Source organism: Nerophis lumbriciformis, linkage group LG22 (assembly GCF_033978685.3).
Source record: "Nerophis lumbriciformis linkage group LG22, RoL_Nlum_v2.1, whole genome shotgun sequence".
Lineage (NCBI taxonomy): Eukaryota > Metazoa > Chordata > Actinopteri > Syngnathiformes > Syngnathidae > Nerophis > Nerophis lumbriciformis.
In genome coordinates, this window is record NC_084569.2 from 42,298,077 (window position 1) to 42,317,458 (window position 19,382).

Sequence of the window (19,382 nt, forward strand, 5' to 3'; positions counted from 1 at the left end):
TCACTCAGGTCCGCATGGAGCTGGACGGGGCGTGGCCTCCAGCTCCGGCTGAAAATCGGGTGATTTTCGGGAGAATATTTGTCCTGGGAGGTTTTCGGGAGAGGCGCTGAATTTCGGGAGTCTCCCGGGAAATTCGGGAGGGTTGGCAAGTATGACTTTACGAATTATGTTTCATTGAGGACAATAATTTAAAAAAAAACTGTTTTGGTTTTATATGTCATCTCAGAAGTTAAAATAATTCTATTTAAAAAAAATAAAAATGCTGATTCACCACCTCGCACTGATTTTATTTTGCCGTTTTCCGGAAGTTGACGGGCCAGACGAGTACTCGTCATCTGATTGGCTCTGTGTGGACACGTGATGCCACGTCACGTGAGCTGCGGAACAACAATCCGTCCGCAAGTGTCATGGCGGCAGCAGACGCGTCTTTTATGAAGTTTTAACAAGTCTTAGCCCTAAAGGTCATCAAGTGGCGAAAGTAGACGCAAAACGCGGCCGAGCAGGACGACTTTAGACGGCTTGTGCGCGCGCGAGAGGCCAAGTGGACAAACAGTCTCTTCGTCTGACTCATCCTGCGAGGTAAACAAGCTCGTCGAACCAAAGTCGCTTGGAATTCAGCGAGTTAATGTCGGTCAACATCATCATAGATCAATCTACGAGTAATACATATAGTTGTGTTGTATAGGTAGAAACGCTTGACTCGTGACGTATTAGCAGGGCAATAATGGGTCACGTGACGGACCAAGTCATCCACTGATTGGCTGCGAGCAGAGTCACGTGTTAGTAAACTTTCATTTCTCAAAAAGGTTGTCCTCTTTGCGCCTGCGCCTCACAGGAAGTGGCCTCGATGGCGTCTTGACGGCTGCGCTCATGTTCCCGAGGAAGAAGATCCGCGAGTTTCATCAGGGAGGGGCGTAGCCACGGTGTCGACACGCCCACTTCGTTTTGACGTCACGCGGTCCGAGCCACCTGCGGGTCGTTTCCGCCAGGCCACTGTATTAGGTACGCCTGTCAAAAAAGCCCACTTCCTGTGCCCGCGCCATGTCTCTGGAGGCGCCCGCGTCGGACTCGGCGCCGTTCTTGTCTGACGACAGCGAGGCGGAGGGTACGGAGGAGGCGGCGGAGAGGGAGGAGCCTGCGAGCGGCGTGTCGGCCACGCGCGCGGTGGTGACGGTGCTGGTCCTGTGCTACATCAACCTCCTCAACTACATGGACAGGTTCACGGTGGCAGGTACGCACGCTGGGAGGACACGCCCACAACACACCTTCACCTGCCCTCTCTCCACCAGGCGTTCTTCCCGACATCGAGCATTACTTCGGGATCGACGACGGCAAGTCGGGCCTGCTCCAAACGGGTAAGTGGAAGCGGGCGTGGACAGGTGCGGCCGTCTGTGAGCTCACTTCCTGTTTGCTCAGTCTTCATCTGCAGCTACATGGTCCTGGCGCCGCTCTTCGGTTACCTGGGCGACAGGTACAACAGGAAGTGGATCATGAGCGGCGGCATCGCCTTCTGGTCCCTGGTGACGCTCGCCAGCTCCTACACGCCCAAGGAGGTGAGCGGGGGGGAGGAGCCTGACATTGTGGGCGTGTTCACCTGTCTTCCTGTGCCGCAGCACTTCTGGGCGCTGCTGCTGACCCGCGGCCTGGTGGGCGTGGGCGAGGCCAGCTACTCCACCATCGCGCCCACCATCATCGCCGACCTCTACGTCAAAGAGACCAGGACCAACATGTTGTCCGTCTTTTACTTCGCCATCCCGGTGGGCAGGTAGGCGGAGCCTCACGCACGCCGCTCTTCGAGACAGCTGACATGTGACTGTCTTGTCGCCACCAGCGGGCTGGGCTACATCGTGGGCTCGCAAGTCAGCAACGTGACGGAGGACTGGCACTGGGCGCTGCGGGTGGGTGGAGTACGTGTGCGTGTGCGTGTCTGCTCAGTGCTCACTTCCTGTGCCGCAGGTGACCCCAGCGTTGGGGCTGCTGGCGGTGCTGCTGCTGCTCCTGGTGGTGCAGGAGCCCAAACGAGGCGCCATAGAAGCCCGGCGCCAACACGAGCTGCACCGGACCAGCTGGCTGAGCGACCTGCGGGCCCTGAGCACCAAGTAAGATCGCCATGGCGACGTTTCGAGTGTCCTGAAGACTGAAGGTTGTGTTTGTGTCTTCAGCACCACCTTCATCTTGTCTTTGTGTCCTCAGCACCACCTTCATCTTGTCTTTGTGTCCTCAGCACCACCTTCATCTTGTCTTTGTGTCCTCAACACCACCTTCATCTTGTCTTTGTGTCCGCAGCACCACCTTCATCTTGTCTTTGTGTCCTCAGCACCACCTTCATCTTGTCTTTGTGTCCTCAGCACCACCTTCATCTTGTCTTTGTGTCCTCAACACCACTTTCATCTTGTCTTTGTGTCTGCAGCACCACCTTCATCCTGTCTTTGTGTCCTCAGCACCACCTTCATCTTGTCTTTGTGTCCTCAGCACCACCTTCATCTTGTCATTGTGTCGTCAGCACCACCTTCATCTTGTCTTTGTGTCCTCAACACCACCTTCATCTTGTCATTGTGTCCTTAGCACCACCTTCATCTTGTCTTTGTGTCCTCAGCACCACCTTCATCTTGTCTTTGTGTCCTCAACACCACCTTCATCTTGTCTTTGTGTCCTCAACACCACCTTCATCTTGTCTTTGTGTCCGCAGCACCATCTTCATCTTGTCTTTGTGTCTGCAGCACCACCTTCATCTTGTCTTTGTGTCTGCAGCACCACCTTCATCTTGTCTTTGTGTCTGCAGCACCACCTTCATCTTGTCTTTGTGTCTGCAGCACCACCTTCATCTTGTCTTTGTGTCTGCAGCACCACCTTCATGTTGTCTTTTTGTCCGCAGCACCACTTTCATCTTGTCTTTGTGTCCGCAGCACCACCTTCGTCTTGTCTTTGTGTCCGCAGCACCACCTTCGTCTTGTCTTTGTGTCCGCAGCACCACCTTCATCTTGTCTTTGTGTCCTCAACACCACCTTCATCTTGTCTTTGTGTCCTCAGCACCACCTTCATTTTGTCTTTGTGTCCTCAGCACCACCTTCATTTTGTCTTTGTGTCCTCAGCACCACCTTCATCTTGTCTTTGTGTCCTCAACACCACCTTCATCTTGTCTTTGCGTCCTCAACACCACCTTCATCTTGTCTTTGTGTCTGCAGCACCACCTTCATCTTGTCTTTGTGTCTGCAGCACCACCTTCATCTTGTCTTTGTGTCCGCAGCACCACCTTCATCTTCTCTTTGTGTCCGCAGCACCACCTTCATCTTGTCATTGTGTCCTCAGCACCACCTTCATCTTGTCATTGTGTCCTCAGCACCACCTACATCTTGTCATTGTGTCCTCAGCACCACCTTCATCTTGTCTTTGTGTCCTCAACACCACCTTCATCTTGTCTTTGTGTCCTCAGCACCACCTTCATTTTGTCTTTGTGTCCTCAGCACCACCTTCATCTTGTCTTTGTGTCCTCAACACCACCTTCATCTTGTCTTTGTGTCCGCAGCACCACCTTCATCTTGTCATTGTGTCCTCAGCACCACCTTCATCTTGTCATTGTGTCCTCAGCACCACCTTCATCTTGTCATTGTGTCCTCAGCACCACCTTCATCTTGTCTTTGTGTCCTCAACACCACCTTCATCTTGTCTTTGTGTCCGCAGCACCACCTTCATCTTGTCATTGTGTCCTCAGCACCACCTTCATCTTGTCATTGTGTCCTCAGCACCACCTTCATCTTGTCTTTGTGTCCTCAACACCACCTTCATCTTGTCTTTGTGTCCTCAGCACCACCTTCATTTTGTCTTTGTGTCCTCAGCACCACCTTCATCTTGTCTTTGTGTCCTCAACACCACCTTCATCTTGTCTTTGTGTCCGCAGCACCACCTTCATCTTGTCATTGTGTCCTCAGCACCACCTTCATCTTGTCATTGTGTCCTCAGCACCACCTTCATCTTGTCATTGTGTCCTCAGCACCACCTTCATCTTGTCTTTGTGTCCTCAACACCACCTTCATCTTGTCTTTGCGTCCTCAACACCACCTTCATCTTGTCTTTGTGTCCGCAGCACCACATTCATCTTGTCATTGTGTCCTCAGCACCACCTTCATCTTGTCTTTGTGTCCTCAGCACCACCTTCATCTTGTCTTTGTGTCCGCAGCACCACCTTCATGTTGTCTTTGTGTCCGCAGCATCACCTTCATGTTGTCTTTGTGTCCGCAGCACCACCTTCATGTTGTCTTTGTGTCCGCAGCACCACCTTCATCTTGTCATTGTGTCCTCAGCACCACCTTCATCTTGTCATTGTGTCCTCAGCACCACCTTCATCTTGTCATTGTGTCCTCAGCACCACCTTCATCTTGTCTTTGTGTCCTCAGCACCACCTTCATCTTGTCATTGTGTCCTCAGCACCACCTTCATCTTGTCATTGTGTCTTCAGTACCACCTTCATCTTGTCATTGTGTCCTCAGCACCACCTTCATCTTGTCATTGTGTCCTCAGCACCACCTTTATCTTGTCATTGTGTCCTCAGCACCACCTTCATCTTGTCATTGTGTCCTCAGCACCACCTTCATCTTGTCATTGTGTCCTCAGCACCACCTTCATCTTGTCTTTGTGTCCTCAGCACCACCTTCATCTTGTCATTGTGTCCTCAGCACCACCTTCATCTTGTCTTTGTGTCCGCAGCACCACATACATCTTGTCTTTGTGTCCGCAGCACCACCTTCATGTTGTCTTTGTGTCCGCAGCACCACCTTCATGTTGTCTTTGTGTCCGCAGCACCACCTTCATCTTGTCTTTGTGTCCGCAGCACCACCTTCATCTTGTCTTTGTGTCCGCAGCACCACCTTCATGTTGTCTTTGTGTCTGCAGCACCACCTTCATCTTGTCTTTGTGTCCGCAGCACCACCTTCATCTTGTCTTTGTGTCCGCAGCACCACCTTCATGTTGTCTTTGTGTCCGCAGCACCACCTTCATCTTGTCTTTGTGTCCGCAGCACCACCTTCATGTTGTCTTTGTGTCCTCAGCACCACCTTCATCTTGTCTTTGTGTCCTCAGCACCACCTTCATCTTGTCTTTGTGTCCTCAGCACCACCTTCATGTTGTCTTTGTGTCCTCAGCACCACCTTCATCTTGTCTTTGTGTCCGCAGCACCACCTTCATGTTGTCTTTGTGTCCTCAGCACCACCTTCATCTTGTCTTTGTGTCCTCAGCACCACCTTCATCTTGTCTTTGTGTCCTCAGCACCACCTTCATCTTGTCTTTGTGTCCGCAGCACCACCTTCATGTTGTCTTTGTGTCCTCAGCACCACCTTCATCTTGTCTTTGTGTCCGCAGCACCACCTTCATCTTGTCTTTGTGTCCGCAGCACCACATACATCTTGTCTTTGTGTCCGCAGCACCACCTTCATGTTGTCTTTGTGTCCGCAGCACCACCTTCATGTTGTCTTTGTGTCCGCAGCACCACCTTCATCTTGTCTTTGTGTCCGCAGCACCACCTTCATCTTGTCTTTGTGTCCGCAGCACCACCTTCATGTTGTCTTTGTGTCCGCAGCACCACCTTCATCTTGTCTTTGTGTCCGCAGCACCACCTTCATCTTGTCTTTGTGTCCGCAGCACCACCTTCATCTTGTCTTTGTGTCCGCAGCACCACCTTCATGTTGTCTTTGTGTCCGCAGCACCACCTTCATCTTGTCTTTGTGTCCGCAGCACCACCTTCATCTTGTCTTTGTGTCCGCAGCACCACCTTCATGTTGTCTTTGTGTCCGCAGCACCACCTTCATCTTGTCTTTGTGTCCGCAGCACCACCTTCATGTTGTCTTTGTGTCCGCAGCACCACCTTCATCTTGTCTTTGTGTCCGCAGCACCACCTTCATCTTGTCTTTGTGTCCGCAGCACCACCTTCATGTTGTCTTTGTGTCCGCAGCACCACCTTCATCTTGTCTTTGTGTCCGCAGCACCACCTTCATCTTGTCTTTGTGTCCGCAGCACCACCTTCATGTTGTCTTTGTGTCCGCAGCACCACCTTCATCTTGTCTTTGTGTCCGCAGCACCACCTTCATGTTGTCTTTGTGTCCTCAGCACCACCTTCATCTTGTCTTTGTGTCCGCAGCACCACCTTCATCTTGTCTTTGTGTCCTCAGCACCACCTTCATGTTGTCTTTGTGTCCTCAGCACCACCTTCATCTTGTCTTTGTGTCCGCAGCACCACCTTCATGTTGTCTTTGTGTCCTCAGCACCACCTTCATCTTGTCTTTGTGTCCTCAGCACCACCTTCATCTTGTCTTTGTGTCCTCAGCACCACCTTCATCTTGTCTTTGTGTCCGCAGCACCACCTTCATGTTGTCTTTGTGTCCGCAGCACCACCTTCATCTTGTCATTGTGTCCTCAGCACCACCTTCATCTTGTCATTGTGTCCTCAGCACCACCTTCATCTTGTCATTGTGTCCTCAGCACCACCTTCATCTTGTCTTTGTGTCCTCAGCACCACCTTCATCTTGTCATTGTGTCCTCAGCACCACCTTCATCTTGTCATTGTGTCTTCAGTACCACCTTCATCTTGTCATTGTGTCCTCAGCACCACCTTCATCTTGTCATTGTGTCCTCAGCACCACCTTTATCTTGTCATTGTGTCCTCAGCACCACCTTCATCTTGTCATTGTGTCCTCAGCACCACCTTCATCTTGTCATTGTGTCCTCAGCACCACCTTCATCTTGTCTTTGTGTCCTCAGCACCACCTTCATCTTGTCATTGTGTCCTCAGCACCACCTTCATCTTGTCTTTGTGTCCGCAGCACCACATACATCTTGTCTTTGTGTCCGCAGCACCACCTTCATGTTGTCTTTGTGTCCGCAGCACCACCTTCATGTTGTCTTTGTGTCCGCAGCACCACCTTCATCTTGTCTTTGTGTCCGCAGCACCACCTTCATCTTGTCTTTGTGTCCGCAGCACCACCTTCATGTTGTCTTTGTGTCTGCAGCACCACCTTCATCTTGTCTTTGTGTCCGCAGCACCACCTTCATCTTGTCTTTGTGTCCGCAGCACCACCTTCATGTTGTCTTTGTGTCCGCAGCACCACCTTCATCTTGTCTTTGTGTCCGCAGCACCACCTTCATGTTGTCTTTGTGTCCTCAGCACCACCTTCATCTTGTCTTTGTGTCCGCAGCACCACCTTCATCTTGTCTTTGTGTCCTCAGCACCACCTTCATGTTGTCTTTGTGTCCTCAGCACCACCTTCATCTTGTCTTTGTGTCCGCAGCACCACCTTCATGTTGTCTTTGTGTCCTCAGCACCACCTTCATCTTGTCTTTGTGTCCTCAGCACCACCTTCATCTTGTCTTTGTGTCCTCAGCACCACCTTCATCTTGTCTTTGTGTCCGCAGCACCACCTTCATGTTGTCTTTGTGTCCTCAGCACCACCTTCATCTTGTCTTTGTGTCCGCAGCACCACCTTCATCTTGTCTTTGTGTCCGCAGCACCACATACATCTTGTCTTTGTGTCCGCAGCACCACCTTCATGTTGTCTTTGTGTCCGCAGCACCACCTTCATGTTGTCTTTGTGTCCGCAGCACCACCTTCATCTTGTCTTTGTGTCCGCAGCACCACCTTCATCTTGTCTTTGTGTCCGCAGCACCACCTTCATGTTGTCTTTGTGTCCGCAGCACCACCTTCATCTTGTCTTTGTGTCCGCAGCACCACCTTCATCTTGTCTTTGTGTCCGCAGCACCACCTTCATCTTGTCTTTGTGTCCGCAGCACCACCTTCATGTTGTCTTTGTGTCCGCAGCACCACCTTCATCTTGTCTTTGTGTCCGCAGCACCACCTTCATCTTGTCTTTGTGTCCGCAGCACCACCTTCATGTTGTCTTTGTGTCCGCAGCACCACCTTCATCTTGTCTTTGTGTCCGCAGCACCACCTTCATGTTGTCTTTGTGTCCGCAGCACCACCTTCATCTTGTCTTTGTGTCCGCAGCACCACCTTCATCTTGTCTTTGTGTCCGCAGCACCACCTTCATGTTGTCTTTGTGTCCGCAGCACCACCTTCATCTTGTCTTTGTGTCCGCAGCACCACCTTCATCTTGTCTTTGTGTCCGCAGCACCACCTTCATGTTGTCTTTGTGTCCGCAGCACCACCTTCATCTTGTCTTTGTGTCCGCAGCACCACCTTCATGTTGTCTTTGTGTCCTCAGCACCACCTTCATCTTGTCTTTGTGTCCGCAGCACCACCTTCATCTTGTCTTTGTGTCCTCAGCACCACCTTCATGTTGTCTTTGTGTCCTCAGCACCACCTTCATCTTGTCTTTGTGTCCGCAGCACCACCTTCATGTTGTCTTTGTGTCCTCAGCACCACCTTCATCTTGTCTTTGTGTCCTCAGCACCACCTTCATCTTGTCTTTGTGTCCTCAGCACCACCTTCATCTTGTCTTTGTGTCCGCAGCACCACCTTCATGTTGTCTTTGTGTCCTCAGCACCACCTTCATCTTGTCTTTGTGTCCGCAGCACCACCTTCATCTTGTCTTTGTGTCCGCAGCACCACATACATCTTGTCTTTGTGTCCGCAGCACCACCTTCATGTTGTCTTTGTGTCCGCAGCACCACCTTCATGTTGTCTTTGTGTCCGCAGCACCACCTTCATCTTGTCTTTGTGTCCGCAGCACCACCTTCATCTTGTCTTTGTGTCCGCAGCACCACCTTCATGTTGTCTTTGTGTCCGCAGCACCACCTTCATCTTGTCTTTGTGTCCGCAGCACCACCTTCATCTTGTCTTTGTGTCCGCAGCACCACCTTCATCTTGTCTTTGTGTCCGCAGCACCACCTTCATCTTGTCTTTGTGTCCGCAGCACCACCTTCATGTTGTCTTTGTGTCCGCAGCACCACCTTCATCTTGTCTTTGTGTCCGCAGCACCACCTTCATGTTGTCTTTGTGTCCTCAGCACCACCTTCATCTTGTCTTTGTGTCCGCAGCACCACCTTCATCTTGTCTTTGTGTCCTCAGCACCACCTTCATGTTGTCTTTGTGTCCTCAGCACCACCTTCATCTTGTCTTTGTGTCCGCAGCACCACCTTCATGTTGTCTTTGTGTCCTCAGCACCACCTTCATCTTGTCTTTGTGTCCTCAGCACCACCTTCATCTTGTCTTTGTGTCCTCAGCACCACCTTCATCTTGTCTTTGTGTCCGCAGCACCACCTTCATGTTGTCTTTGTGTCCTCAGCACCACCTTCATCTTGTCTTTGTGTCCGCAGCACCACCTTCATCTTGTCTTTGTGTCCGCAGCACCACATACATCTTGTCTTTGTGTCCGCAGCACCACCTTCATGTTGTCTTTGTGTCCGCAGCACCACCTTCATGTTGTCTTTGTGTCCGCAGCACCACCTTCATCTTGTCTTTGTGTCCGCAGCACCACCTTCATCTTGTCTTTGTGTCCGCAGCACCACCTTCATGTTGTCTTTGTGTCCGCAGCACCACCTTCATCTTGTCTTTGTGTCCGCAGCACCACCTTCATGTTGTCTTTGTGTCCGCAGCACCACCTTCATGTTGTCTTTGTGTCCTCAGCACCACCTTCATCTTGTCTTTGTGTCCGCAGCACCACCTTCATCTTGTCTTTGTGTCCGCAGCACCACCTTCATCTTGTCTTTGTGTCCGCAGCACCACCTTCATCTTGTCTTTGTGTCTGCAGCACCACCTTCATCTTGTCTTTGTGTCTGCAGCACCACCTTCATCTTGTCTTTGTGTCTGCAGCACCACCTTCATCTTGTCTTTGTGTCCGCAGCACCACCTTCATCTTGTCTTTGTGTCTGCAGCACCACCTTCATCTTGTCTTTGTGTCTGCAGCACCACCTTCATCTTGTCTTTGTGTCTGCAGCACCACCTTCATCTTGTCTTTGTGTCCGCAGCACCACCTTCATGTTGTCTTTGTGTCCGCAGCACCACCTTCATCTTGTCTTTGTGTCCGCAGCACCACCTTCATGTTGTCTTTGTGTCCGCAGCACCACCTTCATGTTGTCTTTGTGTCCTCAGCACCACCTTCATCTTGTCTTTGTGTCCGCAGCACCACCTTCATCTTGTCTTTGTGTCCGCAGCACCACCTTCATCTTGTCTTTGTGTCCGCAGCACCACCTTCATCTTGTCTTTGTGTCTGCAGCACCACCTTCATCTTGTCTTTGTGTCTGCAGCACCACCTTCATCTTGTCTTTGTGTCTGCAGCACCACCTTCATCTTGTCTTTGTGTCCGCAGCACCACCTTCATCTTGTCTTTGTGTCTGCAGCACCACCTTCATCTTGTCTTTGTGTCTGCAGCACCACCTTCATCTTGTCTTTGTGTCTGCAGCACCACCTTCATCTTGTCTTTGTGTCCGCAGCACCACCTTCATGTTGTCTTTGTGTCCGCAGCACCACCTTCATCTTGTCTTTGTGTCCGCAGCACCACCTTCATGTTGTCTTTGTGTCCGCAGCACCACCTTCATGTTGTCTTTGTGTCCTCAGCACCACCTTCATCTTGTCTTTGTGTCCGCAGCACCACCTTCATCTTGTCTTTGTGTCCGCAGCACCACCTTCATCTTGTCTTTGTGTCCGCAGCACCACCTTCATCTTGTCTTTGTGTCCGCAGCACCACCTTCATCTTGTCTTTGTGTCTGCAGCACCACCTTCATCTTGTCTTTGTGTCTGCAGCACCACCTTCATCTTGTCTTTGTGTCCGCAGCACCACCTTCATCTTGTCTTTGTGTCTGCAGCACCACCTTCATCTTGTCTTTGTGTCTGCAGCACCACCTTCATCTTGTCTTTGTGTCTGCAGCACCACCTTCATCTTGTCTTCGTGTCCTCAGCACCACCTTCATGTTGTCATTGTGTCCTCAGCACCACCTTCATGTTGTCTTTGTGTCCGCAGCACCACCTTCATCTTGTCATTGTGTCTGCAGCACCACCTTCATCTTGTCTTTGTGTCTGCAGCACCACCTTCATCTTGTCTTTGTGTCCGCAGCACCACCTTCATGTTGTCTTTGTGTCCTCAGCACCACCTTCATCTTGTCTTTGTGTCCGCAGCACCACCTTCATCTTGTCTTTGTGTCCGCAGCACCACATACATCTTGTCTTTGTGTCCGCAGCACCACCTTCATGTTGTCTTTGTGTCCGCAGCACCACCTTCATGTTGTCTTTGTGTCCGCAGCACCACCTTCATCTTGTCTTTGTGTCCGCAGCACCACCTTCATCTTGTCTTTGTGTCCGCAGCACCACCTTCATGTTGTCTTTGTGTCCGCAGCACCACCTTCATCTTGTCTTTGTGTCCGCAGCACCACCTTCATGTTGTCTTTGTGTCCGCAGCACCACCTTCATGTTGTCTTTGTGTCCTCAGCACCACCTTCATCTTGTCTTTGTGTCCGCAGCACCACCTTCATCTTGTCTTTGTGTCCGCAGCACCACCTTCATCTTGTCTTTGTGTCCGCAGCACCACCTTCATCTTGTCTTTGTGTCTGCAGCACCACCTTCATCTTGTCTTTGTGTCTGCAGCACCACCTTCATCTTGTCTTTGTGTCTGCAGCACCACCTTCATCTTGTCTTTGTGTCCGCAGCACCACCTTCATCTTGTCTTTGTGTCTGCAGCACCACCTTCATCTTGTCTTTGTGTCTGCAGCACCACCTTCATCTTGTCTTTGTGTCTGCAGCACCACCTTCATCTTGTCTTTGTGTCCGCAGCACCACCTTCATGTTGTCTTTGTGTCCGCAGCACCACCTTCATCTTGTCTTTGTGTCCGCAGCACCACCTTCATGTTGTCTTTGTGTCCGCAGCACCACCTTCATGTTGTCTTTGTGTCCTCAGCACCACCTTCATCTTGTCTTTGTGTCCGCAGCACCACCTTCATCTTGTCTTTGTGTCCGCAGCACCACCTTCATCTTGTCTTTGTGTCCGCAGCACCACCTTCATCTTGTCTTTGTGTCTGCAGCACCACCTTCATCTTGTCTTTGTGTCTGCAGCACCACCTTCATCTTGTCTTTGTGTCTGCAGCACCACCTTCATCTTGTCTTTGTGTCCGCAGCACCACCTTCATCTTGTCTTTGTGTCTGCAGCACCACCTTCATCTTGTCTTTGTGTCTGCAGCACCACCTTCATCTTGTCTTTGTGTCTGCAGCACCACCTTCATCTTGTCTTTGTGTCCGCAGCACCACCTTCATGTTGTCTTTGTGTCCGCAGCACCACCTTCATCTTGTCTTTGTGTCCGCAGCACCACCTTCATGTTGTCTTTGTGTCCGCAGCACCACCTTCATGTTGTCTTTGTGTCCTCAGCACCACCTTCATCTTGTCTTTGTGTCCGCAGCACCACCTTCATCTTGTCTTTGTGTCCGCAGCACCACCTTCATCTTGTCTTTGTGTCCGCAGCACCACCTTCATCTTGTCTTTGTGTCCGCAGCACCACCTTCATCTTGTCTTTGTGTCTGCAGCACCACCTTCATCTTGTCTTTGTGTCTGCAGCACCACCTTCATCTTGTCTTTGTGTCCGCAGCACCACCTTCATCTTGTCTTTGTGTCTGCAGCACCACCTTCATCTTGTCTTTGTGTCTGCAGCACCACCTTCATCTTGTCTTTGTGTCTGCAGCACCACCTTCATCTTGTCTTCGTGTCCTCAGCACCACCTTCATGTTGTCATTGTGTCCTCAGCACCACCTTCATGTTGTCTTTGTGTCCGCAGCACCACCTTCATCTTGTCCACCCTGGGCTTCACGGCCGTGGCCTTCGTCACTGGCTCGCTGGCTCTGTGGGCCCCCACCTTCCTGCTCAGAGCGGCGGTGTACACGGGGGAGCGGGTGCCTTGCCTGGAGGGTCACTGCTCATCTTCTGACAGGTGAGGTTACCTGCTGTTGACTCCGCCCCCAGTGCACGGCGCCGCTATTAAAACTTTTCTCCCACCAGTCTCATTTTTGGCGTCATCACGTGTGTCACGGGTGTGCTGGGCGTGGCCAGCGGCGTGCAGGCCAGCCGCCTGCTGAGGACCAGGACAGCCCGGGCGGACCCTCTGGTCTGTGCTGCTGGTCTGCTGATGTCGGCGCCCTTCCTCTACCTGGCTGTCGTCTTCGCTCAGGCCAGCACCGTGGCCACCTATGTGAGACCTCTTTGTCCTCACTACATGCTAGCCACATGCTTGTTACATGCTAGCCACATGCTAATTACATGTTAGCCATATGCTAATTACATGCTTACTACATGCTAGCCACATGCTAATTACATGCTTGTTACATGCTAGCCACATGCTTGTTACATGCTAGCCACATGCTAATTACATGTTAGCCATATGCTAATTACATGCTTACTACATGCTAGCCACATGCTAATTACATGCTTGTTACATGCTAGCCACATGCTTGTTACATGCTAGCCACATGCTAATTACATGTTAGCCATATGCTAATTACATGCTTACTACATGCTAGCCACATGCTAATTACATGCTTGTTACATGCTAGCCACATGCTTGTTACATGCTAGCCACATGCTAATTACATGTTAGCCATATGCTAATTACATGCTTACTACATGCTAGCCACATGCTAATTACATGCTTGTTACATGCTAGCCACATGCTAATTACATGCTAGCCATATGCTAATTACATGCTTGTTACATGCTAGCCACATGCTAATTACATGCTTGTTACATGCTAGCCACATGCTAATTACATGCTAGCCACATGCTAATTACATGCTTGTTACATGCTAGCCACATGCTAATTACATGCTAGCCATATGCTAATTACATGCTTGTTACATGCTAGCCACATGCTAATTACATGCTTGTTACATGCTAGCCACATGCTAATTACATGCTAGCCATATGCTAATTACATGCTTGTTACATGCTAGCCACATGCTAATTACATGTTAGCCATATGCTAATTACATGCTTGTTACATGCTAGCCACATGCTAATTACATGCTAGCCATATGCTAGCCACATGCTAATTACATGTTAGCCACATGCTAATTACATGCTTGTTACATGCTAGCCACCTGCTAATTACATGTTAGCTATATGCTAATTACATGCTTACTACATGCTAGCCACATGCTAATTACATGCTAGCCATATGCTAATTACATGCTTACTACATGCTAGCCACATGCTAATTACATGTTAGCCATATGCTAATTACATGCTTGTTACATGCTAGCCACATGCTAATTACATGCTAGCCATATGCTAATTACAGGCTTGTTACATGCTAGCCACATGCTAATTACATGCTAGCCATATGCTAATTACATGCTTACTACATGCTAGCCACATGCTAATTACATGCTAGCCACCTGCTAATTACATGCTAGCCATATGCTAATTACATGCTTACTACATGCTAGCCACATGCTAATTACATGCTAGCCACCTGCTAATTACATGCTAGCCGTATGCTAATTACATGCTTACTACATGCTAGCCACATGCTAATTACATGCTAGCCACCTGCTAATTACATGCTAGCTGTATGCTAATTACATGCTTACTACATGCTAGCCACATGCTAATTACATGCTTGTTACATGCTAGCCACCTGCTAATTACATGTTAGCTATATGCTTACTACATGCTAGCCACATGCTAATTACATGTTAGCCATATGTTAATTACATGCTTGTTACATGCTAGCCACATGCTAATTACATGCTAGCCATATGCTAATTACATGCTTGTTACATGCTAGCCACATGCTAATTACATGCTAGCCATATGCTAATTACAGGCTTGTTACATGCTAGCCACATGCTAATTACATGTTAGCCATATGCTAATTCATGCTTACTACATGCTAGCCACATGCTAATTACATGCTAGCCATATGCTAATTACATGCTTACTACATGCTAGCCACATGCTAATTACATGTTAGCCACCTGCTAATTACATGCTAGCCATATGCTAATTACATGCTTACTACATGCTAGCCACATGCTAATTACATGCCAGCCACCTGCTAATTACATGTTAGCCATATGCTAATTACATGCTTACTACATGCTAGCCACATGCTAATTACATGCTAGCCACCTGCTAATTACATGTTAGCCATATGCTAATTACATGCTTACTACATGCTAGCCACATGCTAATTACATGTTAGCCATATGCTAATGACATGCTTGTTACATGCTAGCCACATGCTAATTACATGTTAGCCATATGCTAATTACATGCTTGTTACATGCTAGCCACATGCTAATTACATGCTAGCCATATGCTAATTACATGCTTGTTACATGCTAGCCACATGCTAATTACATGCTTACTACAGGCTAGCCATATATTATTTACATGTGAGCTACATGCTAACTACTTGCTAGCAACCTGCTAGCTATCACAACAAGGTTGCAACATACTAAGTACACGCTAATACCTGCAGGTGTTTATTTTCCTGGGAGAGTGTTTCCTGTCCATGAACTGGGCCATCGTAGCAGACATTCTTTTGGTGAGGACCGTCTTCTCTTCTTCTTCTACAAACCCTGTTTCCATATGAGTTGGGAAATTGTGTTAGATGTAAATATAAACGGAATACAATGATTTGCAAATCCTTTTCAAGCCATATTCAGTTGAATATGCTACAAAGACAACATATTTGATGTTCAAATTTTTGCAAATAATCATTAACTTTAGAATTTGATGCCAGCAACACGTGACAAAGAAGTTGAGAAAGGTGGCAATAAATACTGATAAAGTTGAGGAATGCTCATCAAACACTTATTTGGAACATCCCACAGGTGTGCAGGCTAATTGGGAACAGGTGGGTGCCATGATTGGCTATAAAAGTAGATTCCATGAAATGCTCAGTCATTCACAAACAAGGACGGGGCGAGGGTCACCACTTTGTCAACAAATGCCTGAGAAAATTGTTGAACAGTTTAAGAAAAACCTTTCTCAAGCAGCTATTGCAAGGAATTTAGGGATTTCACCATCTACGGTCCATAATATCATCAAAGGGTTCAGAGAATCTGGAGAAATCACTGCACGTAAGCAGCTAAGCCCGTGACCTTCCATCCCTCAGGCTGTACTGCATCAACAAGCGACATCAGTCTGTAAAGGATATCACCACATGGGCTCAGGAACACTTCAGAAACCCACTGTCAGTAACTACAGTTGGTCGCTACATCTGTAAGTACAAGTTAAAACTCTCCTATGCAAGGCGAAAACCGTTTATCAACAACACCCAGAAATGCCGTCTGCTTCACTGGGCCTGAGCTCATCTAAGATGGACTGATACAAAGTGGAAAAGTGTTCTGTGGTCTGACGAGTCCACATTTCAAATTGTTTTTGGAAACTGTGGACGTCGTGTCCTCCGGACCAAAGAGGAAAAGAACCATCCGGATTGTTCTAGTGTGAAAGTGTAAAAGTCAGCATGTGTGATGGTATGGGGGTGTATTAGTGGCCAAGACATGGGTAACTTACACATCTGTGAAGGCACCATTAATGCTGAAAGGTACATACAGCTTTTGGAGCAACATATGTTGCCATCCAAGCATCGTTACCATGGACGCCCCTGCTTATTTCAGCAAGACAATGCCAAGCCACGTGTTACATCAACGTGGCTTCATAGTAAAAGAGTGCGGGTACTAGACTGGCCTGCCTGTAGTCCAGACCTGTCTCCCATTGAAAATGTGTGGCGCATTATGAAGCCTAAAATAGCACAAGGGAGACCCCCGGACTGTTGAACAACTTAAGCTGTACATCAAGCAAGAATGGGAAAGAATTCCACTTCAAAAATGTGTCTCCTCAGTTCCCAAACCTTTACTGAGTGTTGTTAAAAGGAAAGGCCATGTAACACAGTGGTGAACATGCCCTTTCCCAACTACTTTGGCACGTGTTGCAGCCATGAAATTCTAAGTTAATTATTATTTGCAAAAAAAATTTTTTTTAATGAATTTGAACATCAAATATGTTGTCTTTGTAGTGCATTCAATTGAAAAGGATTTGCAAATCATTGTATTCTGTTTATATTTACATCTAACACAATTTCCCAACTCATATGGAAACGGGGTTTGTACTACTGCTTTTCTACTCCTCATCTCCTTCTCACCTTCTCTTCTCCTCCTCCTCTCCTTCTCTTCTCCTCCTCCTCTCCTACTCACCTTCTCTTCTTCTCCTCCTCTCCTACTCACCTTCTCTTCTCCTCCTCCTCTCCTACTCACCTTCTCTTCTTCTCCTCCTCTCCTACTCACCTTCTCTTCTTCTCCTCCTCTCCGACTCACCTTCTCTTCTTCTCCTCCTCTCCTTCTCACCTTCTCTTCTCCTCCTCCTCTCCTTCTCTCCTTCTCTTCTCCTCCTCCTCTCCTACTCACCTTCTCTTCTTCTCCTCCTCTCCGACTCACCTTCTCTTCTTCTCCTCCTCTCCTTCTCACCTTCTCTTCTCCTCCTCTCCTACTCACCTTTTCTTCTTCTCCTCTTCTCCTACTCACCTTCTCTTCTTCTCCTACTCACCTTCTCTTCTTCTCTTCCTCCTTTCCTACTCACCTTCTCTTCTTCTCCTCTTCTCCTTCTCACCTTCTCTTCTTCTCCTACTCACCTTCTCTTCTTCTCCTCTTCTCCTACTCACCTTCTCTTCTTCTCCTTCTCACCTTCTCTTCTTCTCCTCCTCTCCTACTCACCTTCTCTTCTTCTCCTCTTCTCCTACTCACCTTCTCTTCTTCTCCTACTCACCTTCTCTTCTTCTCCTCATCTCCTACTCACCTTCTCTTCTTCTCCTCCTCTCCTTCTCACCTTCTCTTCTTCTCCTACTCACCTTCTCTTCTTCTCCTCTTCTCCTACTCACCTTCTCTTCTTCTCCTCCTCTCCTACTCACCTTCTCTTCTCCTCCTCCTCTCCTAACACCTTCTCTTCTTCTCCTACTCACCTTCTCTTCTTCTCCTCCTCCTCTCCTACTCACCTTCTCTTCTCCTCCTCCTCTCCTTCTCACCTTCTCTTCTTCTCCTCCTCTCCTACTCACCTTCTCTTCTTCTCCTCCTCTCCTACTCACCTTCTCTTCTTCTCCTCCTCCTCTCCTACTCACCTTCTCTTCTCCTCCTCCTCTCCTTCTCACCTTCTCTTCTTCTCCTCCTCTCCTACTCACCTTCTCTTCTTCTCCTTCTCACCTTCTCTTCTTCTCCTACTCACCTTCTCTTCTTCTCCTCCTCTCCTTCTCACCTTCTCTTCTTCTCCTCCTCTCCTACTCACCTTCTCTTCTTCTCCTCTTCTCCTACTCACCTTCTCTTCTTCTCCTTCTCACCTTCTCTTCTTCTCCTACTCACCTTCTCTTCTTCTCCTCCTCTCCTTCTCACCTTCTCTTCTTCTCCTCCTCTCCTACTCACCTTCTCTTCTTCTCCTCTTCTCCTACTCACCTTCTCTTCTTCTCCTCTTCTCCTACTCACCTTCTCTTCTTCTCCTTCTCACCTTCTCTTCTTCTCCTACTCACCTTCTCTTCTTCTCCTCCTCTCCTTCTCACCTTCTCTTCTCCTCCTCCTCTCCTACTCACCTTCTCTTCTCCTCCTCCTCTCCTTCTCACCTTCTCTTCTTCTCCTCCTCTCCTACTCACCTTCTCTTCTTCTCCTTCTCACCTTCTCTTCTTCTCCTACTCACCTTCTCTTCTTCTCCTCCTCTCCTTCTCACCTTCTCTTCTTCTCCTCCTCTCCTACTCACCTTCTCTTCTTCTCCTCTTCTCCTACTCACCTTCTCTTCTTCTCCTACTCACCTTCTCTTCTTCTCCTCATCTCCTTCTCACCTTCTCTTCTTCTCCTCCTCTCCTACTCACCTTCTCTTCTCCTCCTCCTCTCCTTCTCACCTTTTCTTCTTCTCCTCTTCTCCTACTCACCTTCTCTTCTTCTCCTACTCACCTTCTCTTCTTCTCTTCCTCCTCTCCTACTCACCTTCTCTTCTCCTCCTCCTCTCCTTCTCACCTTCTCTTCTTCTCCTCCTCTCCTACTCACCTTCTCTTCTTCTCCTCTTCTCCTACTCACCTTCTCTTCTTCTCCTTCTCACCTTCTCTTCTTCTCCTACTCACCTTCTCTTCTTCTCCTCCTCTCCTTCTCACCTTCTCTTCTTCTCCTCCTCTCCTACTCACCTTCTCTTCTTCTCCTCTTCTCCTACTCACCTTCTCTTCTTCTCCTCTTCTCCTACTCACCTTCTCTTCTTCTCCTTCTCACCTTCTCTTCTTCTCCTACTCACCTTCTCTTCTTCTCCTCCTCTCCTTCTCACCTTCTCTTCTCCTCCTCCTCTCCTACTCACCTTCTCTTCTCCTCCTCCTCTCCTTCTCACCTTCTCTTCTTCTCCTCCTCTCCTACTCACCTTCTCTTCTTCTCCTTCTCACCTTCTCTTCTTCTCCTACTCACCTTCTCTTCTTCTCCTCCTCTCCTTCTC

The 19,382-nt window shown here is 48.8% G+C and overlaps 1 protein-coding gene across 1 annotated transcript in view; it reads left to right on the forward strand.

Moving 5' to 3' along the window:
• The first annotated feature begins 357 nt into the window (after window positions 1-357).
• Window positions 358-19,382, forward strand: part of spns1 (SPNS lysolipid transporter 1, lysophospholipid) — a 21,482-nt gene continuing 2,457 nt past the window's right edge. The window contains exons 1-10 of the mRNA XM_061973903.2: window positions 358-579; window positions 836-1,231; window positions 1,290-1,355; window positions 1,417-1,553; window positions 1,614-1,765; window positions 1,832-1,898; window positions 1,957-2,099; window positions 12,703-12,855; window positions 12,924-13,113; window positions 15,403-15,468. Coding sequence (XP_061829887.2) covers window positions 1,042-1,231; window positions 1,290-1,355; window positions 1,417-1,553; window positions 1,614-1,765; window positions 1,832-1,898; window positions 1,957-2,099; window positions 12,703-12,855; window positions 12,924-13,113; window positions 15,403-15,468 — 1,164 coding nt within the window. The 5' untranslated portion in view covers window positions 358-579; window positions 836-1,041. The remainder of the gene's footprint in view (window positions 580-835; window positions 1,232-1,289; window positions 1,356-1,416; window positions 1,554-1,613; window positions 1,766-1,831; window positions 1,899-1,956; window positions 2,100-12,702; window positions 12,856-12,923; window positions 13,114-15,402; window positions 15,469-19,382) is intronic.